This window comes from Bubalus bubalis, chromosome 11 (assembly GCF_019923935.1).
Source record: "Bubalus bubalis isolate 160015118507 breed Murrah chromosome 11, NDDB_SH_1, whole genome shotgun sequence".
Taxonomy (NCBI): Eukaryota; Metazoa; Chordata; class Mammalia; order Artiodactyla; family Bovidae; genus Bubalus; species Bubalus bubalis.
The window spans coordinates 101654536-101678289 of NC_059167.1; the positions used below are offsets into that span (position 1 = coordinate 101654536).

The 23754-nt window shown below is 37.9% G+C and overlaps 1 protein-coding gene across 1 annotated transcript in view; it reads left to right on the forward strand.

The window, feature by feature from the left end:
- DCP2 (decapping mRNA 2) overlaps positions 1-20137 on the forward strand; it is a 54456-nt gene extending 34319 nt beyond the window's left edge. Inside the window, exons 5-11 of the mRNA XM_006056868.4 lie at positions 3127-3279; positions 3376-3488; positions 3583-3690; positions 6333-6471; positions 8895-9005; positions 11147-11198; positions 12834-20137. Coding sequence (XP_006056930.1) covers positions 3127-3279; positions 3376-3488; positions 3583-3690; positions 6333-6471; positions 8895-9005; positions 11147-11198; positions 12834-12997 — 840 coding nt within the window. The 3' untranslated portion in view covers positions 12998-20137. The remainder of the gene's footprint in view (positions 1-3126; positions 3280-3375; positions 3489-3582; positions 3691-6332; positions 6472-8894; positions 9006-11146; positions 11199-12833) is intronic.
- The last annotated feature ends 3617 nt before the right edge of the window (positions 20138-23754 follow it).

The following is a 23754-nucleotide window of genomic DNA, read 5'->3' on the forward strand; positions in this document are numbered from 1 at the left end:
GTATGACCTAAATCAAATCCCTTACAATTATACAGTGGAAGTGAGAAATAGATTTAAGGGAGTAGATCTGATAGAGTGCCTGATGAACTATGGATGGAGGTTCGTGACATTGTACAGGAGACAGGGATCAAGACCATCCCCACGGAAAAGAAATGCAAAGAAGCAAAATGGCTGTCTGAGGAGGCTTATAAATAGCTGTGAGAAGAAGAGAAGCGAAAAGCAAAGGAGAAAAGGAAAAATATACCCATTTGAATGCAGAATTCCAGAGAATAGCAAGGAGAGATAAGAAAGCCTTCCTCATCCATCAGTGCAAAGAAATAGAGGAAAACAACAGAATGGGAAAGACTAGAGATCTCTTCAAGAAAATTAGAGCTACCAAGGGAACATTTCATGCAAAGATGGGCTCGATAAAGGACAGAAATGGTATGGACCTAACAGAAGCAGAAGATATTAAGAAGAGGTGGCAGGAATACTCAGAAGAACTGTACAAAAAAGATCTTCACGACCCAGATAATCACGATGGTGTGATCACTCACCTAGAGCCAGTCATCCTGGAATGTGAAGTCAAGTGGGCCTTAGAAAGCATCACTACGAACAAAGCTAGTGGAGGTGATGGAATTCCAGTTGAGCTATTTCAAATCCTGAAAGATGATGCTGTGAAAGTGCTACACTCAACATGCCAACAAATTTGGAAAACTTAGCAGTGGCCACAGGACTGAAAAGATCAGTTCTCATTTCAATCCCTAAGAAAGGCAATGCCAAAGAATGCTCAAACTACCGCACAATTGCACTCATCTCACATGCTCGTAAAATAATGCTCAAAATTCTCCAAGCCAGGCTTCAGCAATGCGTGAACCGTGAATTTCCAGATGTTCCAGCTTGTTTTTAGAAAAGACAGAGGAACCAGAGATCAAATTGCCAACATCCGCTGGATCATCAAAAAAGCAAGCGAGTTCCAGAAAAACATCTATTTCTGCTTTTATTGAGTATGCCAAAGGATATGTGTAGATCACATGTGTGGACTATGCCAAAGCATATGTGTGGATTACAATAAACTGTGGAAAATTCTGAAAAAGATGGGAATACCAGACCACCTGACCTGCCTCTTGAGAAATCTGTATGCAGGTCAGGAAGCAACAGTTAGAACTGGACATGGAACAATAGACTGGTTCCAAATAGGAAAAAGAGTACTTCAAGGCTGTATCTTGTCACACTGATTATTTAACTTCTATGCAGAGTACATCGTGAGAAACTCTGGACTGGAAGAAACACAAGCTGGAATCAAGATTGCCGGGAGAATTATCAATAACCTCAGATATGCAGATGACACCACCCTTATGGCAGTAAGTGAAGAAGAACTAAAGAGCCTCTTGATGAAAGTAAAAGAGGAGAGTGAAAAAGATGGCTTAAAGCTCAACATTCAGAAAACTTAAGATCATGGCATCCAGTCCCATCACTTCATGGCAAATAGATGGGGAAACAGTGAAAACAGTATCAGACTTCATTTTTCTGGGCTCCAAAATCACTGCAGATGGTGACTGCAGCTAACTCCACCCTGGGTACAAAGGTGGTTGTAGCTGTTTTCTTGGAATCTGTCTATTGAAATATTAGTATTAATCCCAATTCAATTTTCGTGTTTGAAGAATGGTTTTCTTTGTATAAGACATTTTTTGTTCTGTATCTTGGTTATACATGTACTTTTGTGGTTACTGAATCAAATCCATATTAGGTTTTTATTCCCATGGAGTGGGAACCACTGATGTATTCTAACATAATAAGGGTTTTGGACCCAATTTTAGAGTGTGTGTGTGCACGTGCATGCGTATACATGTACGCACACGCGCAGGGGCTTTTTTCCCCCACATCAATAAGCAGGTTTTGGATATGAACTGAATGACTTACAATTCAGCTCAGTTCTGACACTGTCTGTCTGGAGGTAGCGTCACATTCCAGAGGTGAAGGGTTCAGTCCTATAAGACCATGCTTGGCTTCAGATGCCAGTTGCAAAGTCCAGGTTGTCACTTGTGCCTTTTGATCCCCCTCTTTGGTTTTGATTAGTTTTTGCTAGAGTGATTCATAGAATTGAGAAACATTTTTCTTATTAAGTTTTCCAGTTTATTACAATAAAAGGATATAACTCAGGAATAACTAGATGGAAGACATAAATACTTAGGATGCAAGGTACAGAAAAAAGCAAAGAACTTTCTTTCTGTCTTCTCTGGCACCACTATCCCCAAATCTTCATGTGTTTTTCAAGCCAGAAACATTCCTTTTTGGTTTTTATGGGGTTGACTGAGTTTATTTCCTGGAGGTGGGGGAGGAAGGGCCCACTGAAAGTTTTAACCCTCTTGATCACCTGGCGACCAAGTTAATTCCCAAAGTGGACTCTAAAAGTCACATAATTAACAGGACGTAAAGATACTTTTGGGCATCCCTTGTGGCTCAGCTGGTAAAGAATCTGCCTGCAATGCAGGAGACCTAGATAAAAAGCAAAGATACTTTTGCTTTTATAATTTAAGACATTCCAACAGTTTTGCTGCTGCTGCTGCTAAGTCGCTTCAGTCGTGTCTGACTCTGTGCGACCCCATAGACGGCAGCCCACCAGGCTCCCCCGTCCCTGGGATTCTCCAGGCAAGAACACTGGAGTGGGTTGCCATTTCCTTCTCCAGTGCATGAAAGTGAAAAGTGAAAGTGAAGTCGCTCAGTCGTGTCCAGCTCAGCGACCCCGTGGACTGCAGCCCACCAGGCTCCTCCGTCCATGGGATTTTCCAGGCAAGAGTGCTGAAGTGGGGTCCACTGCCTTATCCGTCCAACCGTTTTAAAAGCTCTTATACCAGAAGAGGGGACAGTGGCCAAATACACATTATTGTAAATTGCAGTATCATATGTTTCCTTTTTTTGAATAGCTGAAAAAATTTAGGCTTAAATGTGTGAGGAGGTTTTTCCATAGAGACACAGCAAGAACTAGACCCTGAAATACTGTGATTTTTTTTTTTTAATGTAGTGTTTTTATGCATTAATTTCCTGGATATTTCTGAATTTGTGACTTTGAAATAAGCAAATATTAATGAACTGAAGGTCTAACAGCCAAACTTGAAAATCATCATCCAGATTTATTATTTCCAGGTCTTTGAAGAAACTGGTTTTGATATTAAAGATTATATTTGTAAGGATGATTACATTGAACTTCGGATCAATGATCAGCTTGCTCGTTTGTACATCATTCCAGGAATTCCAAAAGACACAAAATTTAACCCGAAAACCAGGAGAGAAATCCGGGTATGTAATTGAGAAGAATTTTCAGGTTGCTGGATGGTATCTAATTAAATTGCTTTTAGAAACTCCTTGATAATAACTAATTTTCTTGTGTTTCAGAATATTGAGTGGTTCTCCATTGAGAAATTGCCTTGCCATAGAAATGATATGACCCCAAAATCCAAACTTGGTTTGGCACCAAACAAATTTTTTATGGCCATTCCTTTTATCAGGTATGTTTGTATTTTTTAAAATATTAAACTTCACAATTCTGATAGTTTCTTTACATAGCCAAGTTTTAAAAGCGAATTCTTAATATCTCCATAGACCATTAAGGGACTGGCTTTCTCGAAGATTTGGAGATTCCTCAGATAGTGACAATGGATTTTCCTCAGCTGGTAGCACACCAGCTAAGCCCACTGTGGAAAAATTGAGGTAAAGAAACAGATGTGTTGGATTTTGACTTTTTGGTCTTTTTTAATACATTAGTAGCATTTTGCTTAAAAAGTTTGCAGAGGTATGGGCTTCCTTTTATAGATACTAGTTTCTTACTAGTCTCACAGATAATAGACGTTTTAGAGGGGTGGTTTTTGGATGAGAGGTTAATTGAAGTTATAAAGGAGCTTCAGGCATATTTTAAAATAGTATACACAAGAGAGTGTCAGCTTTTTAGATGGATAGCTAGAGTATGAGGAAAAGAAAATTTTTTCTCTCTTGGTATGTATTCATAGTACTTGTTCTGTGTTCTCATATCTTTACTTGAGAAATAATTGCGTTTCTGTATGTGGTTGAATGTCTGTTTTTGTGAGGAGGAGATGAGGGATGCTGATGTATAATTTGTTCAGAAAGATAGCACTGTGAAGACTTGGGCTTGCACCTTTCCTTTCCCTAGCCTAGACTGTATATTATAAGGAGTGAATATTACATGGATAAGAACTGCAAAGAGCATTTTCTTGTTTTGGACTTAATTGTATCCAAATCATAGTTATAGAGTAGGCTAAGTAATTTTCTGAAATTCAGTTCTGTTCAGTCGCTTAGTCCTGTCTGACTCTTTGCGACCCCATGGACTGCAGCACGCCAAGCCTCCGTGTCCATCACCAACTCCCAGAGTTCACTCAAACTCGTGTGCATGGAGTCCGTGATGCCATCCAACCATCTCATCCTCTGTCGTCCCCTTCTTCTCCTGCCCTCAATCTTTCCCAGCATCAGGGGCTTTTCAAATGAGTCAGCTCTTCTCGTCAGGTGGCCAAAGGATTGGAGTTTCACCTTCAACATCAGTCCTTCCAATATAATTTTCTGAAATAAGTATATGTATTTGTAATCAACTTGTAGAGCTTTGCCTTGTTAGGTTCAGAGAGAGTTGCTTTCTAAATTTTCTCTAAGTTAGATGCTTTGTTTTTATCCTAGAGCTTTAAAAGTAAACAATAGGAGTAAATCATACCTACAGTCAATATCTTTTAAATACATAGGGAATATTCCATTTTAGTTTGATTTTATGAGGACAGAAGATTGGACTAAATGCTTTGAAAGTCATTTGTGCCTTTCAGAATCTGTGACTATAATCACTAAAGTATATACTACTAAATATAACTGAAGAAGAAAAAAGAAAAAACAGGAATGTAGTCATGATTTTAAAAACCCAGTTACTACTAAAGTTATGAAATAGTGATAGGGTTTGAAAAGAAATTGTGTCACCGTTTAAGAATCTGTCACCCACAGTGGTATGATACAATTCCCACATCTTTCAGTCGGTATTAGGGTTTGTGATCCTAGAGAATGGAATAAGGAGATAATGAAACAACTTCTCAAACAAATTTCAGGTTTCTCAGGCAGGGTAATGTCTCTTTTTAACATATAGACTAACTCTTATGACATTTTGGAGAAATTACTTGAATTTTGTCTAAAGAAAGAGAGCCTGCAATTTAATCACAATTTTTAAATGGAAAAGGGGACAGATTCTGAAATATTCAGAAACAGTCTTACTATAATATGGATCTTGGGATCAGTGAAGAAAAGCTGTGACAACTCTAAACAGAGTATTAAAAAGCAGAGACATCACTTTGCAGACAAAAGTCTGTATAGTCAGAGCTATGGTTTTTCCAGTAGTCATGTATGGATATGAGAGTTGGACCGTAAAGAAGGCTGAGTGCCGAGGAATTGATGCTTTTGAACTGTGGTGTTGGAGAAGATTCTTGAGAATCACTTGGACAGCACAGAGATCCAACCAGTCAGTCCTAAAGGAAATCAACCGGGAATATTCACTGGATGGACTGATGCTGAAGCTCCAATACTTTGGTCACCTAATGTGTGGAGCTGACTCATTGGAAAATACCCTGCTGCTGGGAAAGATCGAGAGCAAGAGGAGAAGGGTGCGACAGAGGATGAGATGGTTAGATGGCATCACTGAGTTGGACATGGCTTAGCGACTGAATAGCAACAACAACATAGCTCAGTTTGTCAGATCTTAGCACGGAGGGTCCATACTGACCTGTGCAGGGTCAAATTCCATATGGAAGCATCCTAGTAAAGAATTGAATTGTCTGTCCTATTATAAAAATCCACTGATACATGTGTATTTAGAGTAGCTTTATTTATTGGCTTCATTACTAAATTTATTAAATTTGTGAAAGAAGTATTTCCTTCAGATTCATTTTTGCTGTTCGGCCAGGCTGCAAGGCTTGCGGGATCTTAGTTCTTCATCCTTGGCTTGAACCTGTGTCCCCTGCAGTGGAAATGCAGAGTTCTAACCACTGGGCTGCCAGGAAATTCCCCAGATTTTTAAAAGTACAGTCATTTTAGGAGGAGGTGGTATCAATAATTTAGAAAAGTTTGGGACTAAAAATAATAGATTATCACCCCATTCAAGAAATGTGGAGTGATAGGCATCCTGGGTTCTGGCAGTAAAGCAGTAGACAGAGTCGACATGAATCCTCTGCCCTTGTGGAATTTAAACTCCAGTGAGGGGAGACAGATAGTGAATAAAGTAACATTTATAGTCCGTTAGATAAACTCTCAAGGTTTGGGAAGAAGTATCAGTAAAAATTTTCTGATTTTATTTTTATTTTTAAATCTTGTAGTCGAACCAAGTTCCGCCACAGCCAGCAGTTATTTCCTGAAGGTTCTCCTGGTGACCAGTGGGTAAAGCACCGGCAACCACTGCAGCATAAACCATACAGTAATCATCACGCTGAAGTGTCTGATCTTTTAAAAGCAAAGGTGAGTGATAGTACATTTAAAGATTTTCGTAACTTAAGATCCTTTGACTTAGAAATGCATCTGAGTTGAGGCCTTGCAGATTAACAGTTGTAGAGCTCTTAGTCGTTCATCCAAGGTGCCTGTCTTCCTTATTTGTGATTTGAAGCCGGGATGAGACTCCTAACCTTTACAGCTTTGGTATTAATCCAATGTAGTAAGGAATATGAATTATCAATAACATCTGATTTTGGTAAATGTGCTACCAGTGAAAGGTTCATACCGTGTTGTTCTTCAGTGTATGATTATATCATAGTTTGTTTATCCATTTTACTCTTAGTGGACATGTTTGTTGTTTCCACTTGGGGGCTTTTACAAATCATACTGCTAAGAATATTTCTGTACATGTATTTTGATGAACATATACAGTTCTTTTGAGTATATAGAATTGTTGGAGCAGTGGATATGCCTATGTTCTTAAGTATATACTGCAAAAAATGTTCTAAATAATTTGTATCCCCTGCAAAATATTTGAGAGTTCCATTTGTTCCATATCCTTACTGGTCTTTGGTATTACCTGTCTGTTATTTTAACCATCTATTTGGGTACCACTCTTTACTTTTCTTCTTTTACAAATATACTGGGTTCATCAGAATTTAAAACTTCTGTGCTTGAATGGTCACTGTCAAAAGAGAAAAAACACCCATGAAATGGGAGAGTTTGCAAATCACATATCTACTGGGTTTATATCCAGGATATATGGAGACCTCCTATAGCTCAACAACAGCAAAGTAGAAACAATTAAACAAAAATGAGTACACAACAACTTGAATAGACATTTATTGAAAGAAGACATTTACATGGTCAGTAAGCACATGAAAAGATGCTCAGTTGAGAAGTAATAAAAATGTAGTAAAAAATGGAAAATAATGAGTTGACAAGAATGTAAAAAAGTTGGAACCCTTGTGTATTGCAGGTGGGAATGTAAAATGGTACAGCTGCCATGGGACAGCTTGGTGGTTCCTCAAAAAGGTACACATAGAATTACCATGTGACCCAGTGGTTCCACTCCGTGGTTCATATTCAAAAGAATTGAAAGCAGGGACTCAGAGATAACTTAGCAGTGTTCATGATAGCCAGAAGGTGGAAACAACCTACATGTGTGTCAAAAGATTACTCGATAAACAAAGTAAACATACAGTGAATATTATTTGGCCTTTAAAAGGAATGAAATTACACATACGTGCTACAACATGGATGAACCTCACACACAAAAGGACAAATACTATATGATTCCACTAATTAATTTGAGATTGCCAGAGCTGAGAGACAGGAAAAAACAGAAGTATTTAATAGACAAAGTCTCTGCCTCAGTGATGGAGAAGTTCTGGATGGATACTGTTGGTGGTTGCACAGCTTTGTGGCTGCACTGCCCGCCACTGAGCTGTCCATTTACAGGTGGTTCAGGTGGTAAGTTTTATGTATATGGTACACAGTAAAAAAGTAAATATCGAAAAGAATGGAATGAAATGGCGTTAAAGGTATGTGCTAACATGAGCCTCTGAAAGCTGTTTCCCTTCCTTTCTTTAAGTTACTGTTTTCAGGCTATTTTAAGAACTAAATTTTTTCTGTAGGTAGATAGGATGTACACAAGTGTATTGTAAAATAATAATAAAATTATTTTTTGCACTGTTTTAGCTAGTTCTCTTAAATAACTGTTTTTAAGACCTTTAAGGCCAAATTAATGTTTAAAAACTGTTTTAAGTTAAACTTAATCTAACTCATGTTTAAGCAATATAATAGCAAGATGTCGACTACTGCATGTTTAGGTTTTAGGTCTAAATTTAGGGATTAAAAGTGAAAGTGAAATTCTCTCAGTCATGTCCAACTCTTTGTGACCCCGTGGACTGTCCATGGGGATTCTCCAGGCCAGAATCCTGGAGTGGGTAGCTGTTCCCTTCTCCAGGCAATCTTCCCAACCCAGGGATTGAACCCAGGTCTCCCACATTGCAAGCAAATTCTTTACCATCTGAGCCAAACCAGTCTTATTTATTATTTTATATAAAAAGATTATGAAAAATTCCCTTTTATTAATAGTTTAAAGCAGGTTTTAGGGTAACAGTGATCACATCTGGTGCTTGTTTCCTGATCTAAGGACTGAAGTCAACGTGCCTCAGTGTCCTCTATTGATGATAGTCATAAGGTTTTCAAAGTTGTTTCTAGGGAACATTGTATTTGCTATTTTATTTTGTATCTTTGGAGGATTCTTGCTCTGTGAAGCTCTCTATAATGAAAGATGTTGATAGTGGTTCTTCAGTGTTTTAGGAAGATTTTGGGGGGCTTTGCTGAACTCGGATCAAACCAGCTAAATGTATCATAGGGGTATATTGTTTTATCCTGTTACATTGTGCTGTATGTTTACATTTTATTTCTTATTGGAAAAACAGAATCAAAGTATAAGGGGAAATGGCAGAAAACAGTACCAAGATTCACCTAATCCAAAGAAAAAAGCAAATGGGGTCCACAGCCAGCCAGCCAAGCAACAGAATCCCTTGGTGGTAAGAGTTAACATCATGCTGAGGCAGTTCATGCTTTTTAGTATGGGGCAAGGGCATTGTCAAGGCATTTTGAATTGCTTTATTGGCAGGATTTTTATGAATCTGCGTGTGTGTACTGTTCACCACTAAGGAATCTCTGCCTACTCTGGATTATAGATTTGTCATATTGATTCAGTTGTGCATCTGATCTTTACTTTTTTATGTGGGTATTTGTTTATCTGTTTGTTTATGATTTTTAACATTAATTTTTATTGGAGTATAGTTGATTTACAAAGTTGTGTTAGTTTCAAGTGAAAAAGTGGATCAGTTATACATATATCCACTCTAGGTTCTGTTTCTGTATAGGTCATTACAGAGCACTGAGGAGAGTTCCCTGTGCTGTTCTGTAGATTCTTATTAAGTATCGATATGTGGGTATTTAGACTTACTTTAATACTTGGGAAACAGTGTTAGTCAACTCTCCTAGATAAGTCCTAGGTATTCTATTTTTCTAAATAGTGTCTGTATTATTTTAATGAAGTTAAAAGTTTGGAATAGCCTCACAGTGTATTTTATTTTTCTTCAAATTGATAGAATTCAGAAAACGAAAACAAAACACTCACAGCCAATGCCATAGTCATTAGACTAGGCTGAAGGACAGATACCTGTGAGCATTTTAAGACATTTATTTCCATTCTTTTAGTCTGTGTTCCAGAAAGTAATTCATAACTAATAAGCTTCCTTGCTTATCTTTTCCATAAGTCCTGGTATTTCTATGTTGAATTTTTTTATGTTGTAGCTTCACCTGTTTTTCCTTCTTTAACAGTGGCTAATAATAGTAATTTCAGATGTTTAGCAAGAGTATTTTCCCTGAATTCTTGGGTGCCGTTTACTTAACCTGAAGTGTTTTGATTCCACAAGCAAGCACAAATTAAATGTTTAATGTTGGACTACTTGCTCTCTATTATTGCACTCCACTCCAGTAGAAATAGTGACAAGAACAAAGAAGACAGTCTTAATAGATGGTCAGAAAGCTTTTAATCTAATTCAACATCTGTCCCTAACAAAAGCTGGACAGATTAAAATGATAGTATTGTATAAATGTTAATTCTCCTCAAATTAATATATAGATTTAATTCAGTACCAATCAAAATCCTTTTGGATTTTTTTGGGGGAACTTGACAAATGACTCACATTTGTCTGGAAGAACTTGAATAAGTTTTTAAAAAGTTCTTAAAGTTAATGATGAGGACAAGTATATGAACAACTTAAAAGGGAAAGCTAAAAGTGATTGATTAACATATAAATATGCAGTTCAAGAAAGTGAATTAAAATGGGATGCCACTTTTCCCCATTAGATTGGCAAAGATGAAAAGATACCCAGTTATGTATTGCTGAATATATTGAGAACACTCAAAAGTTAATAATCGGTACAACGTTCTAGAGAGTAGTTTGGAGGTATTGAAAGTGTGACTTCCTTACCACGTTTCCATAGAAGATAAGAGTGTTCACCCCATTTGTCTACATTATGAAAACATGCTGCTGCTGCTGCTGCTGCTAAGTCGCTTCAGTTGTGTCCGACTCTGTATGACCCCATAGACAGCAGCCCACCAGGCTTCCCCGTCCCTGGGAACAATCTAAATATCTAAGAAGATATTAACTGTAATATCATAGATAATGTGCCATAGACTACCATGTAGTCATTAAAAGTGTTGGTGTAGATTTGTATTAATTTTTTGATTTGTGTTTATTGAAAGAGGGGTGTGTTCATAGTGTATTACATTTAAAAAGGGAGTTATAGAATAGCATATACTGGATAATTCTGTTACATAATTATATGAAAGTACATTCACACATATCTTCGTAGAAAAAAAGCTGGAAACATGTACTGTAATGTTAATAATAATGATCTCCAAGTTGAGAAATTTAATAAATAATTTTCTTTTTTCCCTGGTGTTTCTATATTGTACATATAATCAAGAACTAAAAACAGTTTTAGGCTTAAAAAAATTACTTAAAAATGCCAATGCTGAATGGGGATGGTGATTATATTCCTGATTTAATTTTCTTCCTGAGAAATTTGATAATGTATCTCCTTATTTATATCAACAATAAGTGAAATAACTGGATATGGTATGTTGTATGTTTGTGTTTTTTAATAGAAATGTGAAAAAAAACTTCATCCACGAAAACTTCAGGATACTTTTGAAACAGGCAAGTCATTTTGTTTTTTAAATTTCTTCCAGTTGGGATTCAGCCTGGTTTTGAAGTTAACTTGATTTAAGTAGTGTGTGATGAACTGTGATAGATAAGCTGAAAGAGTTGCACATGATCTATAGAGAGTTCATATATGCGGTCAAGTTCTCTAAATAGGAAACTGGCTAAAAATAAAAATAAATTTATTTAAATGATCAAGATGAAATTATTTGCCCTTTCAGTATACTGTTACTGTAGTGAATGTCAGGCGTTGATGCTGTGTGTGAATATTGTAAATAAATAAATAGTTGCTTAATGGTTAGACGGTGAGTAGACCCAAGTAATAGTGAGGAGACCTCACCCTCACACGTATGTGAGGAGAGCTCACTTCAGAAGGGAACGGTTTTCCCCTCGTTGGAGGTAATGACCCACGTGTTACGGTGGTACCAAGGATAGTCTTCACTAAGATGACATTTGGCTCTTCTCCATCCTCAGTTATGAAAAGCAGGTGTGTGATTTGATTTGAAAAGTAATGGTGAGGAATGTAGAAAGCTCTTTGTAAATTCTGATTTCATAGGTGTCATTTGGAAATGCAGTAGACTGTTTTTTTCTTAGGCGCTATTTTGTGTGGTATGAAATTCCTCATGCAGTAGATAAGCATTTATTTACCATCTAGATTTAAGGGTTTCATCTAGAAAGCTCTTTAATAATTGAGAAGCCTTACAATCATACTCTGTTCCTTGCATTACTGTTTATGATTTAAGCAAGATGGAAGCTATTTAAAAACGACATGCTTTAACCCTGTTTTGGGAAATTAAGGTTGTCTTCTTAGTAGGACTTCTCTGGCCCCCATAGGTGGTGTGGACATGATAGGCTGATAGTTGAATTAATATAACTTCAGAAACCAATTATTTCACAAAATCTTTAAAAAGCCATATGTTTAGGAACATTAAAGAAGGCACACTATAATGTGTACCCAACTCAGTTGGGCATGATACAAAAATTTTGAGTTGCCTTGAGAAAGAAGTATAAAAGGAGTTATTGTCTTAGGAAACCTCACACCAGACTTTATTTCTACCTCAACCTTTTGGTGTCTATTCCAAACCCTGCTTTGCTCATCAGGGTCCTCTTCTACGGGTGTCGGGGTCGGGGCGGGGGCGGGTAGGGGGGGCAAGCCCTGATAAGTTGGAGTTTTGTTGCACAGTGAGTTTGAAAATCTGGATTTTTCTTTAGGTTGATTTACTCTCTGAAGATGTGGTAACCTTCAGCTTTATTTTTCTAGAATTGGAATCTGTACAAATCTTATATTGTAATTATAATCTTTATAATGTTTACATTTTGATCTCTGTCAAGAAGCTCCCATGTTGATAAAATATAGGTGGTGAATAAAGTTATGCCCATTTTGAAAGCAGGTGAATATTAAGGAACTTAAAGACAGATTAAGATCTTGAATGTTTATGTGGAATAAGAATAGATTGGAAATTCACTTTGAATATCAGTTTAGGGAAAGGAAAATATTTTGGTGGTTCTCCGTAGGTTAGATTTAGAGTGTGGGGAGGCGAATATATACTGTATGTGAATTCCTTCATAACAAAAGGTGAAGGGCAGGATTTGATTCCTTAACGGAGCTTATTTGTTTTGCTTTCTAAGCAGATGCTGTGTATGACTCGCCTTACTCCGGTGAAGACCAGTTGCTCGAACATGCCGAGGGCCAGGCTGTGGCATGTAACGGACACTGCAAGTTGCCCTTTTCATCCCGAGCTTTTTTGAGTTTCAAGTTTGACCATAATGCTATAATGAAAATCTTGGACCTTTGATAGCAGCAAATGTGGAAGTCCCCAAATCAGAGACTTGTTGCATTTGAGTGGGTGTCTCTTTGAGCCTTACCTTTCTCAGGTGTTTTAAAGAAATGCAGGGAGACGATGATGTTTCTGAAGAGATGTTCTCTGTGCAGAAGAGAGAGTAGAAAGAAACATGAATTTGCACTGTAAATGTGGTTATAACTTTTTATACACATGTACCTTTTCAGTGTTTGGCTAATGAATTTAAGTTGCTTTTTATGAGGGCATTTTTTTCTGTGATTGTGGTTTTTATCTTTATTCTGGTCACAGAAATAGTGTTTGAGTCATCAGTAAGTAGCCAGGTTAATGGGAATGCACCATCTTCCCACTACAGTGATTGTCATACTAGTTTCCTTATACTGAAAATTTTAAAAGAAACTTAACACACACAATTATTAAATGAATACAAGACCCAAAATGTCACAGAAGTCAAGATTGCAGGTCATCTGCTCTGGTGGCATTTTGCACATTTCTCTGCTTCTAACTGCTTAGGTTCTCTTACCCTCCTTGCTAGGAGTTTTGTTGAAAGGTATTACTTAGAGTCAGAATCTGCTATATAATGTTCATGTTCAAAATGAACTCATGGCACGTCGTTAAAAGACAAAGCCCTCAGCCTGGAGAGGGGCTTGAGCTGGTGGTGGAGAGCTGCGGCTCCAGTCTCCAGTCGCACCGTGTGCTCAGTGGGCCTGGGAGGTTGTGGGGACAGCGGGGGGAGCACGGGGCCAGGACCCCGAGACTGCCGTCACAGCCGCAGCAGCCCACCGCCAGCCCCTGCCGATCATGTGATTCTGTTCTCGTGCATCTCGATTCTGTGTTACAGCTGTGTAAATATGTATGGAATACTGACATTACTAGGTTTCACGTTGCATGTCAGTGTTGATCTCTGGAAACTGATGCTATATTAGGTCCCCATTTGCAGCAGTAGCAGAGACTGAGACACTTAGTAGCATATTGAAGCCTCTGGACGATGGAGTGAAAAGGGAAGGGTGTGCAGTTTACCCAAGTACTTACTGATACAGCATCTCACTAGGGGAGGAGCAGAACATGGAAGCAACATGAGTAATTCACTCGTAGGAATGTATTTTGCTCCTTTAGGATTCTTAAATCCAAATAAGGATGGCAGTGCCCGTTTAGTGAAGGAGTTTAGCTATGTAAAGCTATGGACAATCACCAGGGCTTTAAGGGGGCTTTAGTGTTTGGGCTGCTTCTGACCTCATTGAAGGGGTTTCTTTGGGGGTGGGGGGAGAGTGTTACATATGCGTGTGTACGCGTCTGTCATATGGGTTTTAAAAATCTATTTTACATGTGGTATCCACAAAATATATCTCTGCTTGTAAATGTTATTGTGGAAATCTTGATTCTGTATAGATAGTCTATTTAATAGGGTTTCTATTTAACCCTGTGGGACTTTGAAAAGAAGTGCTATTGTAAGGAGTTCACTTGGTATTTCTTTGCTTTAGATTTTCAATGGCTTGATTTTAAAGGAGAAAGTCTATTTATTAATAAAAGTGTCACCCTCTTGGTGCTAAGCAGGATAATTCAGTTATAGCAGTGTGTTAAAATTAGGTTATCCACTGTCCTGCATCTTTTAATGTGACAAATTGGTGAATCCTTCTGTGACCTTTTAAAAATGCATTGTAAGATTGCTTTGGAAGCTCTTCACTGTTCTTTCTAAGAGGACAGCAGCTTTGCTTGGGTCTCCTTGAGCCATATTTATAGTTGGTCCCAGCATTCCAGGTTTCTGTTCTTAATGGAGTGAAAACTTAGTTTGTCTGGCAGGTGAGTCGTTTTCACTCATTTATTGCCGTCTGGAAACCATTTAATTTTTCATGATTTTGAATGTGTTTTTTTCTGTTTAAGTGAGTGCTTTGGTCAGTCTTTCTGGTGCCTCGAGTTGAAATTTTCAGCTCTCGACACTAAAGCAGAAGAGATTAGTTACTAGAAATATGGCCTCTGACGGCGTTGAGCCTTTTCAAGAACCAACAGATTATCTCTTTTCAGTTATGGTAGTTTGACTGGTTAAATATTGCTATTGGGCTGCTTCATTTAATGCACTGTGGGTGGGACAAAATAAGGGTATTGTTGGGATGGTTGGTATTGAGGCTTTTAGCTCTCTTAACAGTTTGAGATTTAAAAAATGTTAAAAGATGAGTTAAAATTTATGTGTGTGATGTGACTTAACTATGCAGAAAATGTATAAGTTGGATGTACCTATTTTATGTACATCTGCTATACTTCTTCCCTCGAACCTGTGTGTGAGATTCTCAGTGTTCAGGTTACCTTGAAAAGGGCCATGCTTAGCACAGAACTAGATTTCTTGATTGAGAAAATTTAGCATGGTTTGAAGAAATCAAGTGATAAGGGAGTGTGCTGAATATGCAATACTTTACTTCTGTGTGCTGCATTTTAAGAAGCTAGATGAGAATAGCAGTTGTGTTGGCTTCAATTACAGATTATGTCTTTGAGAGAAATAGGTCTTTTGAATCCATTTTTTTCAGTATTAGTTCCAAGGTTCAGTGTACTGTGAATCTTTTTATTTTTTTAAAATTTCCTAGGTGCTTTTATGTATAACTGTAATGATTTGTAAGATGTTCAATGAATTGTTTTTGTACTTAACCATTATAATCTAGAAGATAGGGGTATGGTTTTATATACTTCCACATGTTTTTGTTCAGAACTAGCAAATGAATGGTTTTATTTCAAAGTGGTGGTCTCCTGAGACATGAGCATTTGGAGACAGAGAACCTACTAGAGCTTTTGTAGCATGGGTAAAATTTGGTTGAAGATGTTTGAAAGTGAAGTTGGATTTTCATGGTTATGAAAAGGTGAGTTTCCTGTGCTGTAAAGGAATGGTGGTCACTGCTCGCTGCTTTGAACTTGGAGTATTTTTCCATTAAGTATCAATTAGTAAGTACAAATGAAGATGTATAGCAATATTAATTTTATGCTATGAGATTGGGTTGGCATTGTCTTTTAAATCTTTAGTGATTTGTGTGTTAATACAAAAATACTCCTCAAGTCTAAGTGAATGGCATCCTTCCACAAGGAGGATTAAATTCTTCTATAAAACTTAATACATTGTGGTAGTCTTAGAAAATTTCAGGTCTGAGTGCATGTATGCATTAAAAAAAATTAACATTTCATTACCTTTTCCCTTGCTATTTTTTTTTTTTTTTTCCTGTTTGTTTGTTTCCAACAGTTAACTTGAACAGTAAGGAGCAAAGTCAGTTAAAAAATTAGACTTTTTGCAGAGTTATTTTTCTTACTATGATAATATCTCTTGGCTTTTTATCTTTATTTTTGTACCAGTGGCCCTCTGAGCTGCGTGCTCAGAGATTTTTGTTTTGATTGACATCTATTGTGTCTTTGTATTCTCTGAGGCAGTACAGTATTTTCTTTGCATATTAATCATAGTTAAAAGGTCGGATTCATTAACATTTTTTGATTGAAGGAAAATTAGGTGTTACCTAGCAATGTTGAATTAGGTATTTTCTAGCCTGGGGAAGGGGCTTGCATGTATTCCTGTAACGTTAAAGATAAACTAGACAAACTCATTCTGTTTGAAGGTATCAATCCACTTTATGTTTTAAGGAGCTGTCTCTAGGTAAATGGGTGTTAGTAAAGTAAGTTTTGTTAAACTTTATTCTTGGTAGTCTGGTGAAGCCTTGAGTTCCTCATTTTGTACTAGACTTTAAAATCAGTTTGTACAGTTGCTAAAAATTGTAAAAATGGGATCATGATGGGCTTTCTCAGCATCTTTTTCTTCTTAGAATTGAGTTGTTTTTGAAGTTTGTGCACCTCTGTCTTGAAGAATGCAGATCACAAATGGACAGTACAGGCTCTGTCTCGTGCTTTTGAAGCAAGTTCTGGATATCAGTTTCAAAAAATATGATAGGTTTATTATTATAGGGTAAAAAGTGCCCTGAAGGAAGAAGATAGCTATAGTTACTGGGCAAGGAAAACAGAAGGCAGAGATTTTAGAAGATAAAATCAATTCTCAAGTGCTGTATGATGCATGAGGCTGGTAATGTGACCATTGCCTAGCCCAAGAAGAGTCTCATGTGTGGCCATTACCAAGCATTTTCTGGCTCGGGGTTTAATTTTTTTCTAAGTATGGTTGCCACGGGGTCCAGAAAAGCTGCAGTGATTTTTCTCACTTTCATAGTCAGTGTTTGAGACTCTGGTCCTTCCCCTGCTGACGCTGCTTTAGGACTCCAGCCACACTGCAGTGCTTGCTGACGCACTGCTTTCTTCCAGGGACACAGCCCGGAGCACGCCCAGCCGCCCTCGGCGCGTGCCACAGTCGCTGCTCACGGTGACCCACAGGACAGAAAGGACGCTTGTCCCAGACGGGGGTCCTTCCCACCTAGGTTCCCGTGACAGTGTTTGTTACTGAAATGGTGGTCTGTAGCCAGGGAGCAGAGTAAAGCTATCTCCCCTGCCTGGGAGTAGACGTGAAGGGCTGGCTTCTACCAGTTTTGTTGCTCAGACTTTATCATAAAAGTACAGAGAAGTGTAAACAAAAAACTGATGAAGTATTCAAGTTTTATCTTGAGAAACATGTTCATAACTGACTCTTTAATCTGGGTTCCTTAGGAAATCACCGGCAAAGAAATCCCACTTGTCTTGGGTCTCCTGTGGTTAGCAGTGGGGGTGGCCGACTTAGGGTGGCAGCTTGGCGGCACAGTCTGAGAGGAATCGGCCTTAACAGGGTGCTCATGTTGGCTCTGTAGTTGCTGGGCAGGTGTCTTCTGGGGAGAGGGATGGGATGCAGAGGGCAGGTGCCTGTGTGTTTTGTTTCATGTGGACCCTTGTGTTAGCCTCTGATCCATTCGTCCAGTGGAAGAAGGCGGCTCTGAACATTCACTGGCTGCTTGTTTGGTGTTTGGGTGTTCTTGTGGTGATTGGCCTCTATCTGGTGAGTGTTCTTTGAAGACCTGTTGTTCCTGAGTCCTTAAAGAGGCCATTGAGTCTGTCCCTTCGTGCCATTTTTTTCTTTCTGTAACAATTTTTTTTTTTCTTTGTGATGCATCTCTATCGTCAATCTGCCGCTGTCGGAATTTATAGGTAATAATTGTATCTTAACTTTGACCCTTGGGCCATGAGCAGTTAGGAGGGGCTGTGGACACCTTGGCTTGTTTATTTTAGTTTCATAGCTGTTAAATTGGTTTGGGAACAAAGGAAACTTCTGTGTAGTTCTAGGGTAAACTGAGCAGTGTTCTGGTCTTTGGTCTTAGTTAACATTCTTAAGTTGTGGGCTTTTTGAGGTAAGATGTAACCTTTTCAAGTAATGTGCTTACAATTCATTGAATCTGACGTTCTAAAACAATCTATAGCTATGGTGTGGAACATGTGGGGCACAAATCTTCATGGTTAGTCATTTCTCACACTTGATGGGATTGGCTAGATCTTTGTAAAATGATTGCTTAATATGTTTTTTGTGATATTTAGGAATAGACTGGATGACAGGAAATGAAAGCACAATCCGTTGTTACTGAAATTGAGAAAGGTAGTAACTACTCCTCAGCAGTTTGGTTAGTTCAATGCTTTTAATACCTTTGCAGCAGATGATTAGCAGTGGACTTGTACTCTTCATGTCTTACACATACGATATGCACTGATACAAAAGCACAAAAACATATCTGCAGAGTTTCTTTGTGCATTTTGCTACTGTCCTAGGGCACTGCTGTCTCTACTGGTCATTTTAGGTTTGTCTTTGGATCTTACCTTTTAATTTCAAATGCAAGAGCCCAAAGAACTGATGCTTTCACTTTTTTGTTCATTTTATTTCAAATTTAGAACGGGAGACAGCTAACCTTGACTCTGGTTTTATAGACATTGTTGTTCAGTCACTCAGTCGTGTCTGACTCTTTGTGACCCCATGGACTACAGCACACCAGGCTTCCTTGTCCTTCACCATCTCCCAGAGTTTGCTGTTGTTGTCTGAGTCAGTGATATTTTTTCTTCAGTAAGAGGGAAGGAGAATGAACTATTTTGCATATACATATATTTGTGTGTATATATACACACAATATAGATATTTTTTCTAATTGTTTTTAAAGTTTGCTTATTAGCTTATACTTAAAAATTCATGTTTGCTGAGTATTGATTCACACAACTCGGTTTTTTTAATTTTACCTGTTGATGTCATTGAAAATTTAAGTCTTCTTTCAGAATAAAATGATGAATCAAATGAAATTATGGTTCATGTATTAACTAACTAAGTGACCATCAAAATTAGTTTGGATGGGAAAGGGAATAAGAATTGATTTCTTCATGTTCCCCGTCTAGTTCCAAAACAAGATTTGAAGTGTCTTTGGTGCTGTGGAGACTAGGTAATGTTCATGGAAGATACGGAGTCTTCAAACAGTTCCCTTGGGAGTCAGTTTTAGCAGACTAAGTTATGTTAATCAAATTGGAAGCTACAAAATTGGGTAGAAAAAATTGATGCAACACTTAATTTTTACCTTAAAACTGTTTTTATTACTTTAGCTTCTAGGGCATTTTACTGTTTAGACAGGCTGTGTAGGTAAACCATTGGAGTAATTCTATTAATAGTGAAGTTCTTGGTGCTTGGTTTGATTAATTGTCAAACATTAGGAAAAGCAGAAAAGGAACCCCAAAACACCGTTGTACACCATGTAGTTTTACTTTCTGACTGAATAGTAGTTGTCCTCTTTTCCCCTCAGTTTCAGTGAAAGGATAAGGACTGATTTTCATTTACCTTGAGTATATCTATCATACGTAAAGGATTTTCAATGACTCATGTTTATGATGAATCAGAAGTTTAAATGTTTGCAGGATTACTGCACTTTAATAATCGACTAAAAATGCCAGCTGTACTCTCCACTGAGAAAATGAACTAAGTCCTCTGTCTTTACACTTGTGCTCTTTAGAAAGCTTTTGATGTAAATAACACCAGTTGAGAAGGGAGAAACCTTTTATCTTAAAAAATGCAATTTGAATGATGGAAGGTTTCCTTTGTATTTTAAAACATTTTTACAGTTGATTGTTCAAATATTGGCTTTCTGTAAAAACATTATGTTAAATTTAGAGCCTTTGTAGTGCAATATCAATAAATTTTGCCTGCTTGGGCAGTTTTAATTACTACCTTAACCTGGTTTCTTCTACTGATACTTGTAGGTTGCAAGTTGCTGATATTTTGGCTGCATCTCTTGGGAGCAATAAAAAATGACAAATGTGAGATGTTTATATGATAGGAAGAAATATTAAAAGGTAGAATGTCTCTGCAAAAAATGAAAGTAACTGGTATGTATTCTCCATCTCAATTTATGGTTTGGTTGTTCCCTTTCAAAGCAAGGTTATATTGTGAGCTAAATACATAAAATCCAACATTTCTTAAATTTGTATTAGAGTCAGGTTTTCTGAATGTAATGCTTTCCAGTCCTTGGATCTCAGGGGTCAAAGAAATACCATTCTTCTCTGCTAAAGACCTCAGATATATGATAGCAGTTTTTAAAAAAAATTTTAAGGACTTCCTGTTGTGCAGGGGGTGCAGATTCCATCCCTGGTCAGGGACGTCCTGCTGCAGCCAAAGGAAATAAAAGAGGAAGGCTATCAAGGTGTGTCATACTCTTACTGTCAAAGGTACTTTGCTTTGATGATGAGAACTGACATCTGACAACCACCACGCAGAGCTGCTCACCATCCTTCTTTATAGTCATGGATGACCTTCCAGCTCACAGTTACATTTCCTCTCAGTCATTTTTTTTAAAAAGGAAAAGTGATCTAGATCCTTCGATAGATAACTAACTCCCTATTCAATCCAAATTTGGAAAGGTGGCCCATAGAAATCAGTGACACATGGTGATGATTTCTTTGGCTCTTGGCCGTCTTGACCAATACAGTCTGTCTAGTTACCCACTTTGATGAGGGCTCTCGATGTAACTACCGAACCTGTGATGTTTGACATTAAATGTTAGTATTGCAGAAGGAGAGTCATACCCTTCAATGAATACAGGTAAAAGCACATTATGGAATTAGAAATATTTATTCAGAGTATAAGAATGTTTGTAAAATATTATAAATGTCTCTGTATAAATAAATGGAGTTTTTATTTAAAAAACAATTTTATATCAAATAACACAAAGCTATTTTACAGCAGCTAAAACTAAAGGCATCTGGAAACATTTAAAGCATACAAGTGAAGAGTCTAAAAAATTACAAGGTATGGTACAGTGTTAAGTGTCAACCTTAAAATGAGATTTTAATACAGTAGAACAATACTGACAAATGCAGACTTAGTCACATGTGCTTCAGTAACTGACAGTACATTCAAGCGGCTTAAAAGCACATTTTCAAATAATAGGAAACTTAAATCACATGCAAAGGAAGTCAGTCTCGACAATGTCTAAAAACTGATTAGAAGTTGAAAAGTGAACATGTTTCATCCTCTTTGCATCGGGTTCAAACAGAAGCAGGTAATACTGGGGCTCCCCTTCACCTGGCCGTCCATGGGCCCTGTGAGTGAGTACCCCACAGAACGTTTTCCACATGGATTAGGTTTGCAGAACGCTGCAGAAGTGAGCAGTAGAAAGAATAAGCAGGTCATGAATATGAGGGGATTTTATCTCTAGCTTGCTCTGTACTGCTGAGCTGATGTTTCTGATGATTAGTGGATAAGTGATTTTTGTACCAACCTTGACGGGAAAAAAAAACCAGTGTTCCTGGGCCAGTGGTGTGATTATCCAGTAGCAGTTGCTGTTACTGGGATGGAAGGATTTCTTGGTCACATGCAAAATCTCACTCAGATGCAGTGTGAGAGTTTATGCAGTGTAACCCTTCACCAAAAATAGTTGTCTGTATGCAAATGTATCTTTCTCTGCACAAGAATTAGGAAAACAAGAATGTGTGAACAGCTGCTATTCAACTTGTATCCTTTTCCAGTTCCTTAATATTTTAACAGCCACTGAGTGCTTACATTAATTGATAATTTTGGTGCCAGTTCTGGAAAATTACCATATGGCAGCCTAAGTGAATACAAACTTCAGAAAGTTAACTTCAGGTACGAGAAACAGGAACTTAGAAGGTGACAGGTTCAGCGCTAACTACAGTCTGGCCTGTGTGAACATGAGATCTGAGTTAACTAGAATAGGATTTGGGTAGACTTAAGTGAGAAGACCTAATTTGTGTTTTGTAACAAGTGATGCCTCTACAGAGTGGTGCCCAGTAAGCCTCGGTGAAAGGTTATAATAGTATCTTTGCTGTCAAATAGGCCATTCCGTTGGAGAAATAGAAAAATAATTGTTACGTAATTTTTTTTTCAGAATTTTTTATAGTGTTACCAAGCGGCCCCTTGGTGCAGAAAAAATAATGTTTCTCATGCTTCTTTCCCTCCCACAGAATCTTTGGCAACTCTATGGGATGCATCCTAATTAAATTCAGTTCAGAAATTGCAGTCATCAGAATTCTTTCCCCTTTTGACCTCTAAAAAACTGTCTAAAAGCTGTTTGCTGTCCTTAGAAATAGGTGCGGCTGGAACCTTGGGAAACATGATCTTTTTACTTCATACTTTCACGGATGAGACACACTTCCAGCTATACATTTGCAAATCATTTATGGAAAAAGCTTACGACTTGAAATTAGAAGTCATTAATAATACAAGTGGGTAACTTCTATAGTCTTTACTTCACTCAAAACACAAGCATGGCACTCCCAACTCATGAGCGCTTTAAGATATTTAATAGAATTTAAAAATAATTGCAGGATAATTTCTGTGGGCCATAGGAAACAATTCATGCCATGGGTAACTATGAGGCTTTTTTTCACTTAAAATAGTAATCTGTATGCAGGTGGGAACTAGGCCACTTACCGGTGATTTCAAGATTTTCTTGAAACAGTACACTCTTTGCTGTCTTCATCCTAAAAAGAAAGTCTCCTCGGCTCTAACACACACTGCCTCCCAGAGTAGGACAGCGTCCAGTCTCCGGGGTCCCTGTAAAGCTTGGCTGCAGAGGCTCAGAGGAAGACTTCCTAAGTTACACATTGCCTCACAAGAGAATTAACCAATGTGTTTTAACTGGCACTTAGTTTTTTTTTTTTATTTTTTTTATTGTGGCATGCCAGTAGATGGGAGTGAATATACAACAGTTACCTCCATGGGCAATGATAAAATGTCTGTGAGGTAGGGCGAGCGTGAGAAATCCCAACCTTAAGATACAATCATAAGTAACTTTTGGTTTCATCACAAAAGGGGGTCTTACTGCCTGCCAGCCCATGGCAGTTTAGGTGGCTGGTGCACGAGGGATTTGGCAGAACATCAGCCCCATCTGACTGGCGCACGTGTTGATGGCGCTGCTGCTCCAGGCAGAAGTCTCTCTCACTTGCGATTCGGCCTCAGTGTGGTAGTGGGAACTTGTACTCCGGCGGGACCGCGAAATGGGTTTTTTCTTCTCATGCCCATTTCTCTTAAGAGCCAGAGATCGAACTCTGGATTCAAACAATTAAAAATGAAAGTCTGAACATTTTTAACGGCTCGTTCAAGTTAGATAATGAGGATCATTGTTTACGTCTGATGGAGATGTTAATATAAATGTGCTCCTGTTTAGAAAGAATTCAGGTTGTAAAAGAAAATGATCCAGGCACCTGCAATTATTTATGTCATCTGTGCAATTTTCATAAGCCTTGCAATTATTAGCATAATAACCAAGTGCCTGCCAGTTCACCTTCAGCAAGAGTCTTGGGGAGTGTGTGAAGAATACAAGGAAAGGTAA